The sequence below is a fragment of the Eleutherodactylus coqui genome, chromosome 1 (genome assembly GCF_035609145.1).
Source record: "Eleutherodactylus coqui strain aEleCoq1 chromosome 1, aEleCoq1.hap1, whole genome shotgun sequence".
NCBI classification, from domain to species: Eukaryota; Metazoa; Chordata; class Amphibia; order Anura; family Eleutherodactylidae; genus Eleutherodactylus; species Eleutherodactylus coqui.
Genome location: NC_089837.1, coordinates 105,599,006 through 105,617,386, shown reverse-complemented (window position 1 = coordinate 105,617,386; position 18,381 = coordinate 105,599,006). Strand labels below are relative to the sequence as shown.

Genomic DNA, 18,381 nt, shown 5'->3' with positions numbered 1-18,381 from the left:
ATGAATCCATGTGAAGTTTAATTAGAAACCCTTTTTTGGTCATTCTGTCTTCAAGAAAAAAATACAATAAAAAGTGATCAAAAAGTCATATGTATTCCGAAATGGTACTAACGCAAACTACAGGACGTCCCGCAAGAAATGCGCCCTTGCACAACTGTGTGGACAGGAAAATAAAGTTTTTCGGCGCAGAAGATGGCAGCAGAAAATAATTTAAATAAAAATTTAATCTCTTTGAAAAAAATAAAAGTAGTACAACAAAAATAAAACTATATAAATTTGGTATCGTAGTAATCGTATTGACCCATAGAATAAAGTTATCGGGTCATTTTTGTTGTAGTTTGTGCGCCGTAGAAACAAGACACACCGAAAGATGGCGGAATTTCAGGTTTTTTAAATTTTACTCCACTTAGAACTTTTTGAAAGTTTTTCAGTACATTATATGGTACATTAAATAGCAGCATTGAAAAATACAACACGTCCTGCAAAAAACAAGCCCTCATACAGCAACATCGAAGGATAAATAAAGGAGTTACAATTTTTAAAAAATGCTTTGTCACTAAGGGGTGAAATAACCTAAAGGGGTTGTCCCGCGCCGAAACAGGTTTATTTTTTTTTTCAACAGCCCCCCCGTTCGGCACGAGACAACCCCGATGCAGGGGTTAAACAAGAACACCGCACAGTGCTTACCTGAATCCCCGCGCTCCGGTGACTTCTTACTTACCTGCTGAAGATGGCCGCCGGGATCTTCTCCCTCGGTGGACCGCAGGGCTTCTGTGCGGTCCATTGCCGATTCCAGCCTCCTGATTGGCTGGAATCGGCACGTGACGGGGCGGAGCTACACGGAGACCCATTGAGAAAAGAAGAAGACCCAGACTGTGCAAGCGCGTCTAATTTGGCGATTAGACGCTGAAAATTAGACGGCTCCATGGAAACGAGGACGCTAGCAACGAAGCAGGTAAATGAAAAACTTCTTATAACTTCTGTATGGCTCATAATTAATGCACAATGTACATTACAAAGTGCATTAATATGGCCATACAGAAGTGTATAGACCCACTTTGTTTCGCGGGACAACCCCTTTAAAAATGAGATGTGCTGCTATTATAATTTTACAGAAACATTTCAATTACTTTCTGTTAAGAAATTTTTTTTCAAAAAACTCGTTGCACAGTGTAATCGTTCTGTTTAAAAGCGCCCTGCTTAATAGGCCATAAATGTATGAAAGATAGTATTTGACCATTTCAACCAATCAGAACCAAGCTGTTATTTTTCTAGCAAATTTTGGTTTGGGAGAACAAATTTTCTATTTGAGGAGAATGTCAAGTTGGCATAGGGAGTCTCATACATATAACCATGCTATGCTCCACGGGAAAAAGATATGCAGATAAGGGATGGAAGCCATCTTCCAATAGGTGGCACTGTGGAGGTACTTTTCCATCAACTATTTGTTAAGAGAAAGTGACAGGTGAGGGTATTATGTACCCAGGCTGGCTGACACTATGCATTGGGACCCTCTGAGCGGTACTGATGTCATCAGTATTTGATATATGCAGTCAGTTGCGGATGTATGCAACTATTTCTGCATACATTTGCATAGTTCTGGCCATACAACACAGAACGCAGTGTTTTAGCCCATGCTCTGTGGAGGGGCTGGCAATCTTACATAACATATGAATAATCAGAGTACGTGTATTTTCTGGCAGATTTTTGGTCAGAGCATCAAGTCAGGATGGAAGTAGGCAGCAGAAAACAACCGGATCTGAATTTCCTCCTCATACAATAAACCCCCATGAGGACAGTGTGCCTCATAGTGACGCAGCTATGGACGTCTGTTTACAGCCACAATAGCAAAATGTAAAATAGATGCATTTAATTGTATCAAAAAGTGTCATAAACATTGACTGGCATTCCATGTACCATTATTAGTGTGAAATTATGTCTATTTACAGTAGGTTGCTTTTTTGTACATTTTATTCCATTTCACCAATGCAACTTCCCAGGTGACCAGACTGAAAACTCAGAGAAAGAATAATCAAAGTCTACTTTTATTGAAAATCATTTATTTTTGTCTGAAAGTTTCAAAAATCATCAAGTCTAAAAACATGGCTGAAAGTTATATAATAAAAAGAAAAAAATTGTAATCTTTCCCTTAACACTTTCCAATCCAATTTCCCTGCCCCCGCACACTCCTCAGCTCTTATTTATTTTGGGTAGGAAATAGAGATGAGCCAGCATACTCGCTAAGGACAATTACTCGATCGAGTATTGTCCTTAGCAAGTACCTGCCCACTCGGAAGAAAAGGTTCGGCTGCCGACACGGGTAAGTTGCGGCAGTCAGCAGGGGGGAGAGAGGGAGAGAGAGATCTTCCCCTAGTTCCTCCCCACTCTCCCCCACCACTCCCCGCAGGCAGCCGAATCTTTTCTTCCGAGCGAGCAGGTACTCGCTAAGGGCAATACTCGATCGAGTAATTGCCCTTAGCGAGTATGCCCGCTCATCTCTAGTAGGAAAGCGTGTTGTGGATTCCTCAGAACTCAACAGAAACACATAAAAATGACCCGCCATGATTTTATTTGCAATTTTTTGAAAATTAAATGTGAGTTAATGTGTATATATAATTATATATGTATAATATACATATGTATATTACGCTATGCAGAAGAGAGATCTGACATCGGAGTTCTCTTCTGCACGTGTATATTACAGTATGCAGGAGAGAGGTCCAATGACGGAGCTCTCTTCTGCAGAGTGTTACAAATATGATGGACCTCGCCAAACTGTGGGGCTATGTAGGGAAATCTCAATGTTGGACGAGTTCTGACACTGGATTGGAAAAGGTTAAATTATTATCTGGAATATTACCCGATTGTGGCTTATTGTCATTATAATCACGTTATTCTGTTGGCACAAATTGTTTTAGGGCCTGCAAATCATTGTATTTGTGATGGCAGAAGAGTAGAATACAGATTGTTTAATGTAGCAACATCTTTATGTTTTCTGAGATTTGACAAAGTCACAATGCTGCACAGTAGGGGGCGCTACAGGTGTCATTTCACATTTCCCTGTTTTTTGAATACAAACAGGAGACTGGCACAGGTACAATGGGCGTAAAAATGCATCGGAATATTTCAACAAGTCCTGTTTGCATCGTTTTTAAGTAACTGATTTCTCTGCAGATGTGTAGATTTTAGAATAGTTCCTCTAAGGCCGGCTGTCCACCGGCGAGATGTCATAGCGAGATCCGCGGCGATAAACCGCACGAAAAGCTCGCATGATAGGATAACTATGGAAAGCGCAGCTCGACGTCCACAAGCAGAGAATTGTAGCGATTCTCTGCTCGCCTGATTCGCCGCAGTGAGCCTATCATTTAGATAGGCTCATCGCAGAGACCTTGTAGTGCTCCCCCTCGTGGTGGAATATTGCTAGCGATATTCCGTCCCGGCCGTGGACAGGCAGCCTACAGCGGCAACATTTGGTCAATGTGATGTATTTTGTGACCCCCCCCCACGTACGTATTGTGCTTCTGCAGTACAAGAACACTGAATCTGGTGCACTTCTAGATATTTTGCAACGTTTATAAGTGTGCCTCATTCAGACTAACTTCTAAAGAATCCTACAGATAGGTCTGATATTTGTTTAACATTTTTTATTTTATGGTAGAACGGACGGACGGCTTCCATTGACTTGGCCCGCAACAAAATAAAACCTGCTGCGAATTTTTTCCCCCGTGAGCAGAAAATTACAGTTGATTTCCGCTCAAGGGCAGGGAAAAGCGATTTTATATAGCATGTCTATAGGCAGTATTTGCTGCAGGATCCGTAGGTAAACGCCCGCTCCAGATCCTGCAGTACAAATACGCCTGTGTGCATTTGGCCTTATTGTTTAGCTTTAGGTAAATAAACAGTTAATAACTATAGCAAACAATCACTGCTGTCTTTTGGCATTAATTTGGATAATGTGTAAGCCAAACAATCCACACTTCTTGATACTTGTGAAAAGTATTTGATCTGAAAGCCATCAATGTTTCTATTGTGGCCTGAGCGGACAGTAGAGTGTGAAGGTCTTCCCCTTTGGGTGGTAGTTTGACCCTCCAATTCCTGGTGATTAAATTAGAAGGGTCTGATATTTGTGAAGGTTCCAAAAGTTCTCTGTTTGTTTGGTTTAAATGACATTCGTTCAGCGATTTGATGGGAGTGTCTAATTGTTTGGCGGGGCGTACATTTAGCCAGCTAACGGCAGAGCGATTGGCTGTCGGGAGGACAAAGCAATGATTTTAACATGCCCTCCTAGTGCATAACCATTGCCCGTACCGTTGTGACGTACCTTACAAGCAGCAACCAAGACCATTAAATTAATTCGCCTTCTTAAACGCACGCGCCAAGGTCTCAGATTCACGGATTATTTTTATTTAGGCTTGCGCAGATTTTGTTACTAGATTTTAGGTCACTAAAAGGCCAATACATAAAACTACATGCATTTTTGACATGGATGACCAAGAGATTATTTACATTCCTATGACAAAAATACTATCGTTTGTACCACCTAGTTTTTTTCATATAACTCTTGCGCAATTCCTTAACATAGATCGCCTAGAATAGGCATTTTTTCTTACTTGTATATTAACCCCTTAATGACGCAGCTCCCCCCCCCCCCCCCCCCCTTAAAAAAAAAAAATCTTATCTCCTTTATTTATCCATCAATGTCGCTGTATGAGGGCTTGTTTTTTGCGGGCCGAGTTGTATTTTTCAATGGTGCTATTTAAAGTACCATATAATGTACTGAAACGTTTAAAAAATTCTAAGTGGAGTAAAATGAGAAAATAAACTAAAACTCCGCCATCTTTCCGCGCGTCTTGTTTCTACGGCGCACAAACTGCAACAAAAACGACATAATTTTATTCTATGGGTTGGTATGATTGCTACGATACAAAACTTGTATCGTTTTTTCTTTTACACTATACTATTTTTTTTGTCAAAGACATTTAAATTTTTTGAATTATTTTCTGCGGTCATTTTGTGCGCACAATAACTTTATTTTTCCGTTGATGTAGTTGAGCGAGGGCTCATTTTTTGCAGGATGTCCTGTAGTTTCCGTTAGTACTAATTCGGAATACATATGACTTTTTGATCACTTTTTATTGCGTTTTTTCTGGGAGACAGGGCGACTGAAAGTGCATTTCTGGCGTTTTTTTTTCCCCCCGGACAATGTTCACAGGGATGGCTTGATAGGCAGTCTCCCAAGGCAGCCAGCAGCCATGACACCTACACGGCTCCCCCGATCTCACTGCGAGGAGGGGGGGGGGGGCGGCATTCAGGGCTTTAAATGCCGCTGTCAGAATTCAGCCACTGCATTGCAATTCTATAGTGAAAATCTGCACCATTAGTTCAATATATAGCAGATTTGTGCCACTGTAAGTAAATGATGTTTGTTAAAAACCCTATTCCCTTACATTGTACTGTACATTGCTGCAGAATTTGTGAAATCCACGGCCAACCTGCATATTAACTCAGACCTATGAATGTCTATTAGAGCTTAGAGCCAGTTTCACACAGCATTTAGCAGATTTGTCTTTAGAACTTCAAAAATAAAAATGTATTCTATATACCAACAAACATGACAGATTAAAGCACACACCACACACTTTTATTCAAACTAAAACAACCTTAACCCTAAAAGATTTTAAATAGTGGGCCATTTTAATGTAAATCAATAAAGGTATTAAACGTCTATTCTGTGAAGGGCTTTAATAATATGTAGATGGTTTTCTGCCCCTGTGATTTTATTTTTAATTAAAAGATTTTAAACAATTATTCACCTACAAGCAATTCTTACATTCATGTTAGACTACAAAGGGGAGAAGAAACAAAAGCCTTATAAACAAATCATATTAGAGAGTCTATTCTACCCACTTCCATTCTTGCTCAAAATAAGATTTCATACAATATGTAGAAGTAAACAACTTCATTGGTCTAATAACAGGACAATAATGTTTGAAGATGCAGCTAAATTAAGTGGGGATATAAAAAAAAAAAAAACAGTATTCTGTAAATAATTTGTTAAAAAATATTTATTCAAGCAACATTTTAGCTGGGACTTCTGTTCCACCTTCAGGATATTCCAAATAAGTCTGATAGTCATGGGTCCCAAAGATGGGATCTGCACCTATTTCTAGACTTGTCTCCACAGGTCCCAGTGTGGTTGGATGTGGTCATCAGAATTACAGACTGTTGAATAGTGTGTCTTATCTGCATCCTTAACCCCCCAGAGAAGTGAATGGGAGTCACAGAAACAGCTGCGGCAAGCTACAAATTTCTGAAGCTCACGATTGAGGGAAGCAGCATGCGCCGCTTCTGTAACTCCTATTGCCTCAAATGTTATGGAAGCAGTGTGGCGCAGCCCGCTTTGCTGTTCCCATATAGAAAGGCATTCGCTTCTTGACCATAACTGACCAAGAAGGGAATAGCCCTTTAAATATTAACACTGGAAAACAAAATGAATGAAGAGTCTCTACTGGAAACGAAGGCGGCTGTGTACATGGTGGAGAATGACGACTGGTCTTCAGTACTGGAAGCTTCTCTTTGTCTGAATGTCATCTAATATCTGCTGGAGCTCCTCCTCTTCAAATCTACCTTCAAGACTGGAGGAGAAAGCAGAAATAGCATTAGAAAAGTTGGATTAATATGGTATAATAGAAGAATTAGCAAAACAAAATAAAAACTGGAACGAAAAAACTCTGCTAATTATATGCAAAATGTGCCATGAGACACTGAAAACTCAAATTGAAAAATGTGTGTGGACAATTAACAAAAACCACAACCACAACCCCCCCCCCCCCCAATCAGTTTGTAGCCTAAGCAGTCACTTTTTTCCAAAAATGTAACAGGAGAGTGTGTCTGCTATATACAGATGGGGAAGGGGTTACCTGGCAGCAAACTGCAAATGGGGCAGTACAGCATGTGTAGCCTTTATATATGACATTTTACTATTAGAGCGCTGTCCTGATACAATGCAGCCCATACAATTCAGACAAGACACTTGACTAATACAAAGATATCACTTTGACTGGATTGAAAACTGTGCACTGGTTAAGGAGGATAATGGTAGGGCACGTCTGCTGTGGGAAACATCTCAAACCTAAGTGGTCCGAGATAACCCTTTTCTACAGTTTTCACGGGAAAGAGAATTTATAGGGGCTGGCGATAAAATTAGGCCACATTTCACTGCCAAACTTAAAAAACAAAAACAAAACTTGTCAAACTTTAACTAGCCCATTTTTACAAAGCAGACCATATCTTCATTGGCTGCTGCTGTTTGCACCCTCTTTCAGCTCTATTATTTCAGTTTTTTACTAAAAGGTGAGGGAGGAAAGGAGTCCTAAACTAGCCATTTTGCAAGTATTGTACTGGCCTGGACTCCCCTTCCCAGACTTCCCATAGTGACTAGCATAGTCCTGCTCTATCTGAGGCAGTGTCCCTATGTTGCTGTTACTGGTACAGCAAAATGCCAAACAGGCAGTGGATTTCAGAACAGCTGGTAGACAGATCCCTAGTGACAGACATTTCAAACTTAATTTTCAGTCGTGAGACAAGACAAAAAAATTAAGGCAAGTATATATTACAAGAATGATAAGACACATGTAGGGTGGGAGGTTGAGCAGGCGTTGTGTGACAAGTTAGTATACATTTAGATAAGAGTCTGTTTTTAAGAATTCCTCGGGAATCAGACAGTTCACGTACCTTGGAATTAAAGCTTTTGCCTCGTCTGCCGTTTCTGGACAAAGATTAGCTAAGCAAGCCAACTCGAACCTGTGCAGCTTCTTCTGTAAGAGCAGGCTAGGAGAAGAAATGAAAGTTTCAGTCTATTGCCATATCATAGGACATCTAGAAACATGCGGATGTACTTGTAACTAATTTTCGGAATCTTTCTTGCACATTTCTGTTCATATACACTTCACAATGAGGGTGAAGACATGTTTGCTGAGGACTTTGGACTGTGCAGACGGTAAGAATATATATGCACTGGGATTTGTATGCAGAATGTAAATAGCTATACACAAACTGCCATAGGGGACCTAAAGAACAACTACATCCCCAATCTCCTGAAACTACTGCTATACATATTGTGTACAGCCAGACAATTTTTCAGTGTGTAAACGACTGTCTCCGATTGAATGTAAGAGACAACGTTTGATATCCAAAAGATTTTAAAGTGAACCCGTCATGTCTTCACAACACCATAAACAAAGTTATGGTGCTGTTGAGGGACGTGACATGGAGCCTGGTGATAGAGATATATAATTATTTTATTATTATTATTATTATTTTTTTTTTTAAATACGTGTGCTCTCAGTGTCCTCCTTTGTAATCGCCGCATGGCACAAAGATTTGACTTTTTTCAGAGTCCGTGCACACCCTCCCCCCTTAGGAGTTATATAGGACTGTGCGCACACAGGACTCTGAAGAGCAAGTTTTTCGTGCTTCGTACCGACCTCACAGGAGAAAACTGCTAGATCGCGGAAGCAGAAGAGTATTAAAAAAAAAAAATAATAATAATAATAATAATAAAAAGAAAGAAAAAAAAAAAAGCTCTCAGCTGCCTGTCACATTCCCTAGAAGTTTATGCTGCTGTGGGGATGTTACTGGCTCCCTTTAACCCCCTTATGCTACAGGACATAAGTGCCTCTCACATAGGAGGTAAACTTACTGCATCGGGATGTAAACTTGTGTCCTGTGCATGGCGTGGGTTTAGGATTGAGCTTGCACCATCCTGCAGCAGAAGCCGGCTTCTCACTGGGACGGGGGGCCACTTTCCCTTCTTTGTTTAATAAAAAAATCCCACATATTTGGCATCATCGTATTTGTAACAACCTGTACAATAGATTGAACACACTATCCTGCACTCCAAAAAACAAAATAGGGGGAAAAAAACCCAAAACAAAACGACACAATAAGTCATCAAAAAAGCCATATGTACCCCAATATGGTACCAAAAAAAACTACAGCTACTCACGCACAAGAACAATCACTCACAGAGCTCTGTCCATGGAAAAACAAAAACATTATGGGACTTTGAATGCAATGATGCAAACCACCTCCCCCCCCCCCCCCCCAAAAAAAAAGGGGGGGGGTTACAGCGTCCATTAGCTCTAGTGATGGTTACCTTCTCACACTGGCAATGGTTTCTCTGTTCTTGAAGCGGCTGAACCTGGTTGTGTAGTTGAAGGTTTTCATAAAAACTTCAGATAACTCTTGTTCCTCTTCTGCACTTTCATTCTGCTGTTTTCTGTGATCCAGCAACATTTGCACTTCAGAATTCAGCAGCGTTTCAGCGTTCTCAAACTCTGCGCAAAAAAAAAAAATATATATATATATTTAAGCGAGTCGTCTGCTGTTACAGAGAAGATTTTGTATCCAGTAAACAAAGCTGAATGAGTTTCTGCAACCCTCTATAAAAAGCGTTCACTGCAGCTGGATTATTGCTGCTGGGAACGCAGGGAAAATTCGCCCGTGGACAGGAGCCCTTCGTGTTCACCGTTTCTGCCTTCTCCTTCCCAGGCTACATAGCACTATGTATTAGAGAGTGAAAGTATAACTTCCACTCTGCGCACTGGTGATCACGTGACCGTCAGGTGCCCACGCCACAGCAGAGCTGCAGGGTGGTACTTGACCCTTATGAACTCTGGTAGTGACTACTGTCACTACAGGGGGATGTTGTAACTGTGGCTCCTACGGACGCTTCTCTTATGGATGCCACAGCTACAGTGGAAAAGTGTGAAATAAAAAGAAAAAACCCCAAAAACAATGTAAATGACCACCAGTGGTCTTATGACATCTTGGGGATGTAGATGGTAAAAAAAAAAAAGTTACAAAAACAAAAAAAAAATTACAGAGGATAGATAAATAGAAAAGATGACCCACTGCCCATGCCAACTAAGACTGTCACCATATGCGCCCCGTACAAGCTATACAGATTATACATCAAAAAGTCTAACAAAATCAGGAACCCATTCCCATACTTCATTTTAGCGTAAATATACTAATTTTAAAAATAAAACTATAAAATGTAAAAAATAAAAAAAATTAAAAAAAATAAAAAAAAAAAAAAAGGCATTTAATTTTTTTTTAACACCAATAAAAAAAAAAATAAAAAAGAGAAAGTTAAAAAAAATTGCCCTGTATTATCACAGGGAGAGAGAAAAGAAGAAAAAACAACAACACATGGAGCAAAAGTAAATTGTTGTAGCTGAAGAAGAAAAACAAACAAGCAGGGCAGTAAAACAATCACTTGGGTCAAATCGCTAAGGCCACCTGCAGGCGGGCAGGTCGGATCCCGCTGCGAGACCCGACCCGCGCCCCTGCAGGGACCAGCACGGCGCTCACCTCTCCCTCGGCTCCAGCTCTATGATGTGCCGGCTGGCGAGTGACATTTGTCTGCGGGGCTCTGCAAGCCCCGCACAGAGATCGAACATGCAGCGATTTATTTTCGGCGTCTGATTTCACGCAGACAAATCACGGCCGTCTGCCTAGGATTGCGTTCTTTAATTCTATCTATTGCAGCTTCCATGGACGGAAATTCTGCTGGAAATCCCACCGCAGAATTTCCGCCCGTGTGCAGGGGGCCAAAGGCTGAGCTCACGCAGGGCGGAAATCCCACAGAATGTTTGCAGTGGGACCGCATGGAAATTGCGCAGCTTTAAGTCCCGCGGGTCCTCAAGCGGCTCCCTCTGCTGCGGACAGCTCTTCCCCATAGAGAGGAGAGGCCACAGCAGAAATGGCAATAAGATTGACATGCAGCGGCTCTGAATTCGGCGCAACGTGTCAGTTTCAGCGCGGCGTGGCTGCAGTGTGGGGGATGGGAGTTTTGCAAATCTCGGCCACTTTGCTGCTTTACCCTGGGACACAAGTTGCAGGCAGAGTTGCTTTCAGAGAGCCCGCAGGTAAATAATGCCCCGTGTGACCCCAGCCTAAAGAGTGTCTGGTCCATTAGGTGCATTAGCTGATGGCACCTCTGTGGGGCTTCTCTAAACAATAGTCAATGGAAACCGCAGCGGCGAAGGACAGCAGGCGCGCCCGGAGCAGACAGATACTCGGGGCATAAGTCTTACCTTTCGGGAAGAGCAGCTGGGAAGCATCCTCCTCCACATCCCCGGCGCGGGGCTCACTACCTCCCGTTGCCATGCTAGCTAGTGCACCGGAAGTCGCTGGATGATAGAGCAGTATTGTAAACACTGGAGGTGGGCAGCGAGTGCTGGCGCTCTAGCCTGTAGCGCGTCTCTATGGTAGGGGAAGCCCTGGCTGGGCTAAAGTCCTAGCTGCAGTGGGTGGAGGCACACGTGACGTGTGCGGCTGCTCCTATAGGAGCCGGTCATGGCTCTATCTGCCTGAGATCTGTGAGAGGGGCTTATTAGCATAGGAATTGTGTATTGCACTTCTCTAGCCCGCCCCCCCTCCTCTAGATACGGCTAGCAATGTGACGTCGCGCAAAAGTTACACAACTTTTTTAAAAAGTGTCTAAAAACTTCACGTTAGAAAAGGGTAAATATCTGTTTTGGGTTTTTTTTGGTGCAAATCAATAGTAACTTTATCTAAAAACTGGCTTTACACGAGTACAAGTATATGTGCGGTCACACAAGAGCCGTGTATTTGCAGAATGAACAATGCTTTTTTTTGCGCACGCATCAGCGTAAAAATTAAAAAAAGCACCGATGCGCCCGGCCAATGAAATGGGTAATTATTAGCCTAATGAGTTCCAGATGCGTTCCATTTTCTTGCGCAATTCCGCAGTGTTTCACACTTCTAGCATTTTGCTCTTCCCATTGACTTATATAGGAACTTTTAGTAGGCAGGAAAATGGAGTATGTTACGTTTTTGCGCGACCAAAATGTGCAAGAAAAAAAAACACGAATGTGAACAAACCTATTAAAACCAATGAGTTCTGTTTACTGTTTATTGCATGCGCAACATTTGCGTGTGCAAATACGCTCGTGTGATCCTGACCTTCTGCTAGATTTCTGGCTCACCACCACTATAGTAAATGCACCATTATGTTTTCCAGAACCCCTGGTCATAAGGCCGGCGACACACGGGTGATCCGATTTCTGCATGCGGGAGGCCTGAAGTGGAATCCGGCTCTGACCCCGGCCGGCGACCATGCGTTCCTTCTTTGCTTTTACTGCGGATGACCGTGGACTCTCGCTGTCAGTCATGCACAGTACAAGGTTCTTTTTTCTTTTAATATTTTTCCTGCGCCGTTGCTAAGCGATGACGGTGGTACCTGCGGCCTATACGTAATATCAATCTGGGATGGGCTGCTGGTCGGACACCCTCCATTGACTTCACTTTTATTTTGCCGCGTATTACGCGTAAGAGAGACCATTGTTCTCTATGGGCGCGTAATCAACGCCGGCTATGCGCATATACACTGAGTATGGAGATTTATAATCTGTATTCGGTCCATGATTTGCGGATTGTAATATGGCGCTAATGAAGATCTATTTACCTGTACGTATTCTTCACGGCCATATTTTATAGACGCAGGTACTTTTGTCCGTTTTGATCAAAAATATGCCATTACAGTCTATGGAAAGTAAATAAAATACGGATGCATCAGTATTTGCATTCATTGACGATTACTTCACACGGGCGAGCGCGATATCGCCGCGAGAAACGCATGGCAATATTGCATATTTGCTCATGCGATATCTGAGTGTCAGCCATGCTTTTTCCTGGAAAATAATCTCCTGCGATTTTCTTGTGCGATGAGTTTGTGAGTTCATGAGTTGCGATAAACCGGAGAGAAACATCACAGATGGGAATGAATCCATTGAAAATAATGGTTTTCATAATTCTGCACTTTCTCGCATCGCTCAAAAATTGCGCGATTTTCTCGCCCGTGTGAAGGTCTAATTTTTTTTTTTTTATGGACAAAAAAATAAACCCAACGAAAGCGAATACGGAGGCAAATACAGATGCGATACGGACGCAATTTCATGTGTAATAAGTCTGTATTACAATCCGCTCATGTGTGGTTACATAGGCATGCACATTACAGACACAGCTCTGCTGTGCATACAACCGCACACACACTCAGCTCTGCTGCATCGGCACTCCCTGCACACAGCAGGATGATGATGTCCTCGCATTGTCAGCCCGCAGGCTGAGTCCTCCCCTGCATGTGACCGACCACATGGTCCTGACATCATCAAAGGTCCTTTTGCTCCCTCGGATCTAGCATCTACCGGCCGGTTCGGTTCGGCTGCGGATGGCAGAGTCCGGCCTGGGGGCTGGAGAAATACAGGAAGCGGAAGCAGCGCTAGGCGAAGCGGTGAGATCTTGTATACACGTTCACAGCAGAGCAGACATTATTCCTCTCCAGCAGATGTGTCCATGAGTTCTACCAGTACTCTGATACCGTATTCTGCCACGACAACCGCCGATATAACGTGCGCACGTTCTGTGTAATACGTGGCGCTACTTTGTATCTCACCGAACGTGATAGTTCAAGTCATAAATTGCAGGTTGAAACAAAATGATCTATTTTGTAGCATCTTTTATTTAGAATCCTGCATTGTGCTATTCCTCTGTTATTCCTCCTGGAAGTATATCAATATATTGACAATTCGGTGTTACTGTGGCTGTCAGCACTGACGGGGTAATATCAGACGCCCCCAACCGCTAACACCCACTCGTCAATTTATTCATACATTTTCTAGGAGGAACAACAGAGGAACGGTACAAGGCAAAACTCTGAGGCCACTCTCACGCACGCCGTTCGTAAAACGTTGTGTTGCAAACGTGGCGTTTTACTGCTATTTTGATTGGCGCTTTCGAACGCATGTCGCAGTGTTCAACTGCGTTTTTTAACACACCCCAGCATTGTGATGGGTGATGAGGCGCGTTAAAAACCGCTTAAACACACGAAAATAAAGCAGACAGCACTCAAATATCGCAGTGTTACAAACGCCGCGTCCAAGCCCTGGTCTGTGCAGCCCCATTAAAATCAATGGGAGTATTGTACCGTGTTCGGAATGCCGCCGTAAAAAGCGTTCTGTGTGAGGGCAGCCTAAGAAAATATGCTCCAGAATCTCATGGTCAGGATGTTGTCTTCTTAGTTTATACAGTTTTTGTAAATATTTGTATTCCCCATGAAATAACAATTCTGGAGCACAGTGTGCCGTTCCTCTGTTGTTCCTCCTAGAAATGGATGAATAAATTGACGAGTGGGTGTTACCGGTTGGGAGCGTGTCTGATATTGTCCAGTCAGTGCTGTGTAACGACTAGAGATGAGCGAGTATACTCGCTAAGGCACATTACTCGAGCGAGTAGTGCCTTAGCCGAGTATCTCCCCGCTCGTCTCTAAAGATTTGGGGGTCGGCGTGGGTGCCAGGTGAGTTGCGGCGGAGAGCGGGTGGGGAGGGAGAGAGAGATCTCCCCTCCGTTCCTCCCCGCTCTCCCCCTGCCATCCCTGCCCCCCGCCGGCCCCCGAATCTTTAGAGACGAGCGGGGAGATACTCGGCTAAGGCACTACTCGCTCGAGTAATGTGCCTTAGCGAGTATACTCGCTCATCTCTAGTAAGGAAACAACCCTTTTGCACAGTATCACCAAATTGTCAATATATTGATACACTTCCAGGAGGAGTAATAGAGGAATGGCACAATGCAGACTTCTAAACAAGATGCTACAAAATTATTTTATGGGATGCAACTATTTATTAAAACAGACATGTCAAGACTGGTGGCAGGTCCTTTGTAATGCCTGAGGCCAGTATGAGGGGTTGGGGGGCCCACTTAAAACCCCCTGTATTAGCCAGAGTGGAGAGTCGCTGCAAACAGTAGGGGAGTCCTTGGGGATCCGGCTTGTCTGTGCATTATATGGACAGCCCATCTATTATAGAGGATGCTGTATCTGCAGCCTTCCCTCTGTAATAACTGCTGATGCCAGAGGGACGTCTCCTCCTAATCCGAAGACTGAGTTTTAAGACATGTCAATTCAGCATGTCGTATGACTAAGGCCGCCTGTCAATGGGTGTTGCGTAATACCGCTGCGGATTTCCACTGCGGGGGAGCACTAATGTCACTGTGATTTTTTGTGCAATTTTACAGAATGAACTTATCTTGTTAGGCAAATCTCTGCATACCGCGACTTTTAGACGCAAGCATTGGGCTGCACTTTCCATAATTATCCTATGGAAAGCGTGTCATGCGTGCGCCGCGTGCAATTTATTGCCGCGGGTCACGCTATGACAAATCGCTCCGTGGACAGCCAGCCTAACACCTTACCGTCTTTTCACAAGTGAGAACACAACGTCTCCAGAAATATGTAGGACTGAGGCTGCTTTCACACGACCGATAAAATAATGCGAGATTTGTGCGTTGCGAGACAAACAAATCTCTACGAGTATGGACCCCATTCTTTTAAATAGGGTCATACACATGAGCGATTTTTTTTTTTTTCCTGCATCACGGTGCGGAAAAAAAAAAATTGCGGCGTGTCCTATCTTTGGGAGTTCCCTCTGAACGCATCGCCCATTGTTTTCAGTGGGGCCAGCAAAGCATCACATGGCGGGCAAGCTTTCCAATTGAAAAGAATGGGAAACACGACTTTGCGCAGTAAACTAGATTGATTTGCGCGAGTATCTGTGTCCCTATACTGTGTTCTCACAGCGGCTTCTTGATTGGTATAAAGTGATGTTATCAGCTTGACTAGATGTGCTGATACACCCAGCCCTTATAGGGCGTGCCATAGCTTGTCATGGTCGACGCAGTCAAAGGCCTTGGTGTAGTTGATGAAGCACATGGCATTCTCGAGCTTTTTCCAAGGTCCATCGCAGGTTTGCAATATGTGCATATACCCATTCAAATAAATGTGTACCACCTCTACGATTTTCGGACCGAAAAGTAAACAGAAAAATTGTCTGTGTGCATGTACCCTTAACCCTTTGCAATCCTATTTTGGATTCAGGGTTTGCTAGGGGGCTTTCTCTTTCTGCCATTATACAATGGTGCCGTCTGCTGGCTAGAGCCAGTACTGCGGTATAGGACATGCTGCAGAAGCCACCGACCACAGTGCGGCCAGTAATATACAGTAAAAATACCCTGACGGACGTCTTCCGACATCTGAGCTATACAGCCTTCAATTAGAATGTCTTCAGATGTCAGACAGTGGATTGGAAAGGGATAAAGGGGTATTTCCATCTTGGCAGGATAGATTCCTTTACCACAAGATAGAGGATAATTTATCTGCCCACTGAGACCCCTACTGATCCTGAAATATCCCTGGAATTTTTTGACATTGATGTCCACACATGTGCAGTATCACTCAATGAACTTCAACGTGACCCGCTGGACAGAGCCGAGTTCAAGCCTTCTGCAATCTCATGCAGTCCAATTCAATCCAATGGAGCATATGTCACCAATGACCTGTGGGGGAAGGGGTGATATCTTGGAATCAGTAGGAGTCCCACCAATCAGCAAGTTATCCCCTATCCTATGAATGGGGGATAACTCGCTGAGATGGGAATACTCCTTTAAGGAAAGTCTACACATGAGCCTCCTCAGCAATGGAGGGGGTCCCTTCTGCTCCTATGCCATAGATTAGACATTTATCAGATGTCTGAACAGCTCCGCAATCTCAGGGACATTCATTGTATTCTCAGGGACTGTTTGCTCCACTGATCCCCTGGTCATGACATGTCTAGTGAGACCTTTAATCCCCAGAGGTGGAACTAAAGTATATCCGCACTAGACATGGACTTTCTCTTAGGCCAGTTTCGCACAAGTGTATTGTAATGGCATTCTTGCGCCTGTGATATGAACGTGTGTCCCGGCCCGCCTGCGGGGTTTACTGATCGTAGCAATCACTTCAGGTCAGTAGATCTGAGATCACGCTCAGACACATCCGTATTACGGGCGCATGAATACGTTGTTAATAGGGCGTTTTCCAGGGAAATACTATTAATGAACTATCATCAGGATAAGTAATCAATAGTTGATCAGCCATGGTCCGTTGCTCCGGACGCCGACCAATCAACTGAGTGGCGCAAGCTATCAGTACCGCAATAAGGGCTCACTCCCACTGGCGTTTTACTCTCTCTTGTGCTGCGAGAGCAAGTGAAAACACTCGCCTTGCAGCGCAAGGAAAAACACTGTAATATCGCCAGTGTTTTCAATGGGGCCAGGGGCAGCAGCGCTAGCCCCATTGAAAACATAGGGAGAATACTGCGGACTTCTGCCACAGCTGTGGCAGGAGTTTCCTTCATCCCCGCCACAAACCACTGCTTTCAATGGGACTGGCAGCAGCGCCGACCCCATTAAAAGCATTGGGATAGCATGCTGGACTTCTGCCACAGCTGTGACAGCTGTGGCAGGAGTCCGCGGTATTTTCCCTATGTTTTCGATGGGGCTAGCACTGCTGCCCCTGGCTCCATTGAAAACACTGGTGATATTACAGCGCTTTTCTTGCGCTGCGAGTGTTTTCACTTGCTCTCGCAGCGCAAGAGAGAATAAAACGCCAGTGGGTGTGAGCCCTAACACAGAGGTCGGAACAGAAGCCTACACGCCAACCTCCGTATAGTGGCCGGCGCTTGTAACTGCAGGCACAGCTCAGGTTGATTTCAATGGTAGCCATGCCTGCATTTACAAGTGCCGGCCACTACACGGAGGTCGGAGCAGAGACTTCTGATGCTTCTGCTCCGACCTCTGTGTATTTGCGGCGCTGACAGCATGCGCCCACTCAGCTGATCGGTTGGGGCCTGAGCGACAGACCCCAGCCGATCAACTATTGATGACCTGTGCTGAGGATATATTGTCTATACTGTCTGACCAGCCTCTAATAATAACCCCTTGCTAATGTCAGACTGGGGTACCCAGGGCCCACCAGTAACATTCATCCTGGGGGCCCAGTGAACAGTAAGTGCAAATATTCATATTCATATGTAGCGCAGTGGGTGTAATGTGCCTTGCGCCATTCATGTGATAAGTGGGGGACCCACTCCTGGCGCAGGGTCCACCGGGGATTTTCCTGATACCCGTGGGGCAGTCTGAGCCTGCCGCTTCTGTCACATACATAGTAGGCTCTTTTAATCTGCAGCTTTCATTGGGTTACACAAGAAGGGTGCCGAAGATTGCGCTCATGCTCATGGGTGTATGATAAAGCGTTGTGGATATCCGGCAGCATTTTACCGGTGTTCTGTGCCGACAGAGACCATGTATGGCAGCAAGCACATTGCGCATGCCTGTCTATTACACACACACGGCCATGCGCAGTGTGACTCTGTCAATTTTATTTTTTTATTCCCCACTCTATTTCATAGCGAAGTTGCCTTGACTCGCCGCCCGTACGCAATCTATGGCGTATGGACAGCATTTACATAGGCTGCCCATACA

At 43.9% G+C, this 18,381-nt stretch overlaps 2 protein-coding genes across 2 annotated transcripts in view; one reads left to right on the top strand and one right to left on the bottom strand.

Moving 5' to 3' along the window:
• Nucleotides 1-6,047: 6,047 nt before the first annotated feature.
• On the bottom strand, nt 6,048-11,249 carry POLR2D (RNA polymerase II subunit D). Its single transcript, XM_066598749.1, has 4 exons — nt 11,103-11,249; nt 9,158-9,338; nt 7,735-7,830; nt 6,048-6,635 (listed from the first exon to the last, which is right to left on the bottom strand). The coding sequence occupies exons 1-4, from the start codon at nt 11,173-11,175 to the stop codon at nt 6,557-6,559; spliced, it is 429 nt and encodes a 142-aa protein (XP_066454846.1). The 5' UTR covers nt 11,176-11,249; the 3' UTR covers nt 6,048-6,556.
• A 1,827-nt stretch (nt 11,250-13,076) lies between these two features.
• The window catches only part of AMMECR1L (AMMECR1 like), a 58,186-nt gene continuing 52,881 nt past the window's right edge, over nt 13,077-18,381 (top strand). Inside the window, exon 1 of the mRNA XM_066598740.1 lies at nt 13,077-13,321. The gene's annotated coding sequence lies outside the window, so the exon portion shown is untranslated. The remainder of the gene's footprint in view (nt 13,322-18,381) is intronic.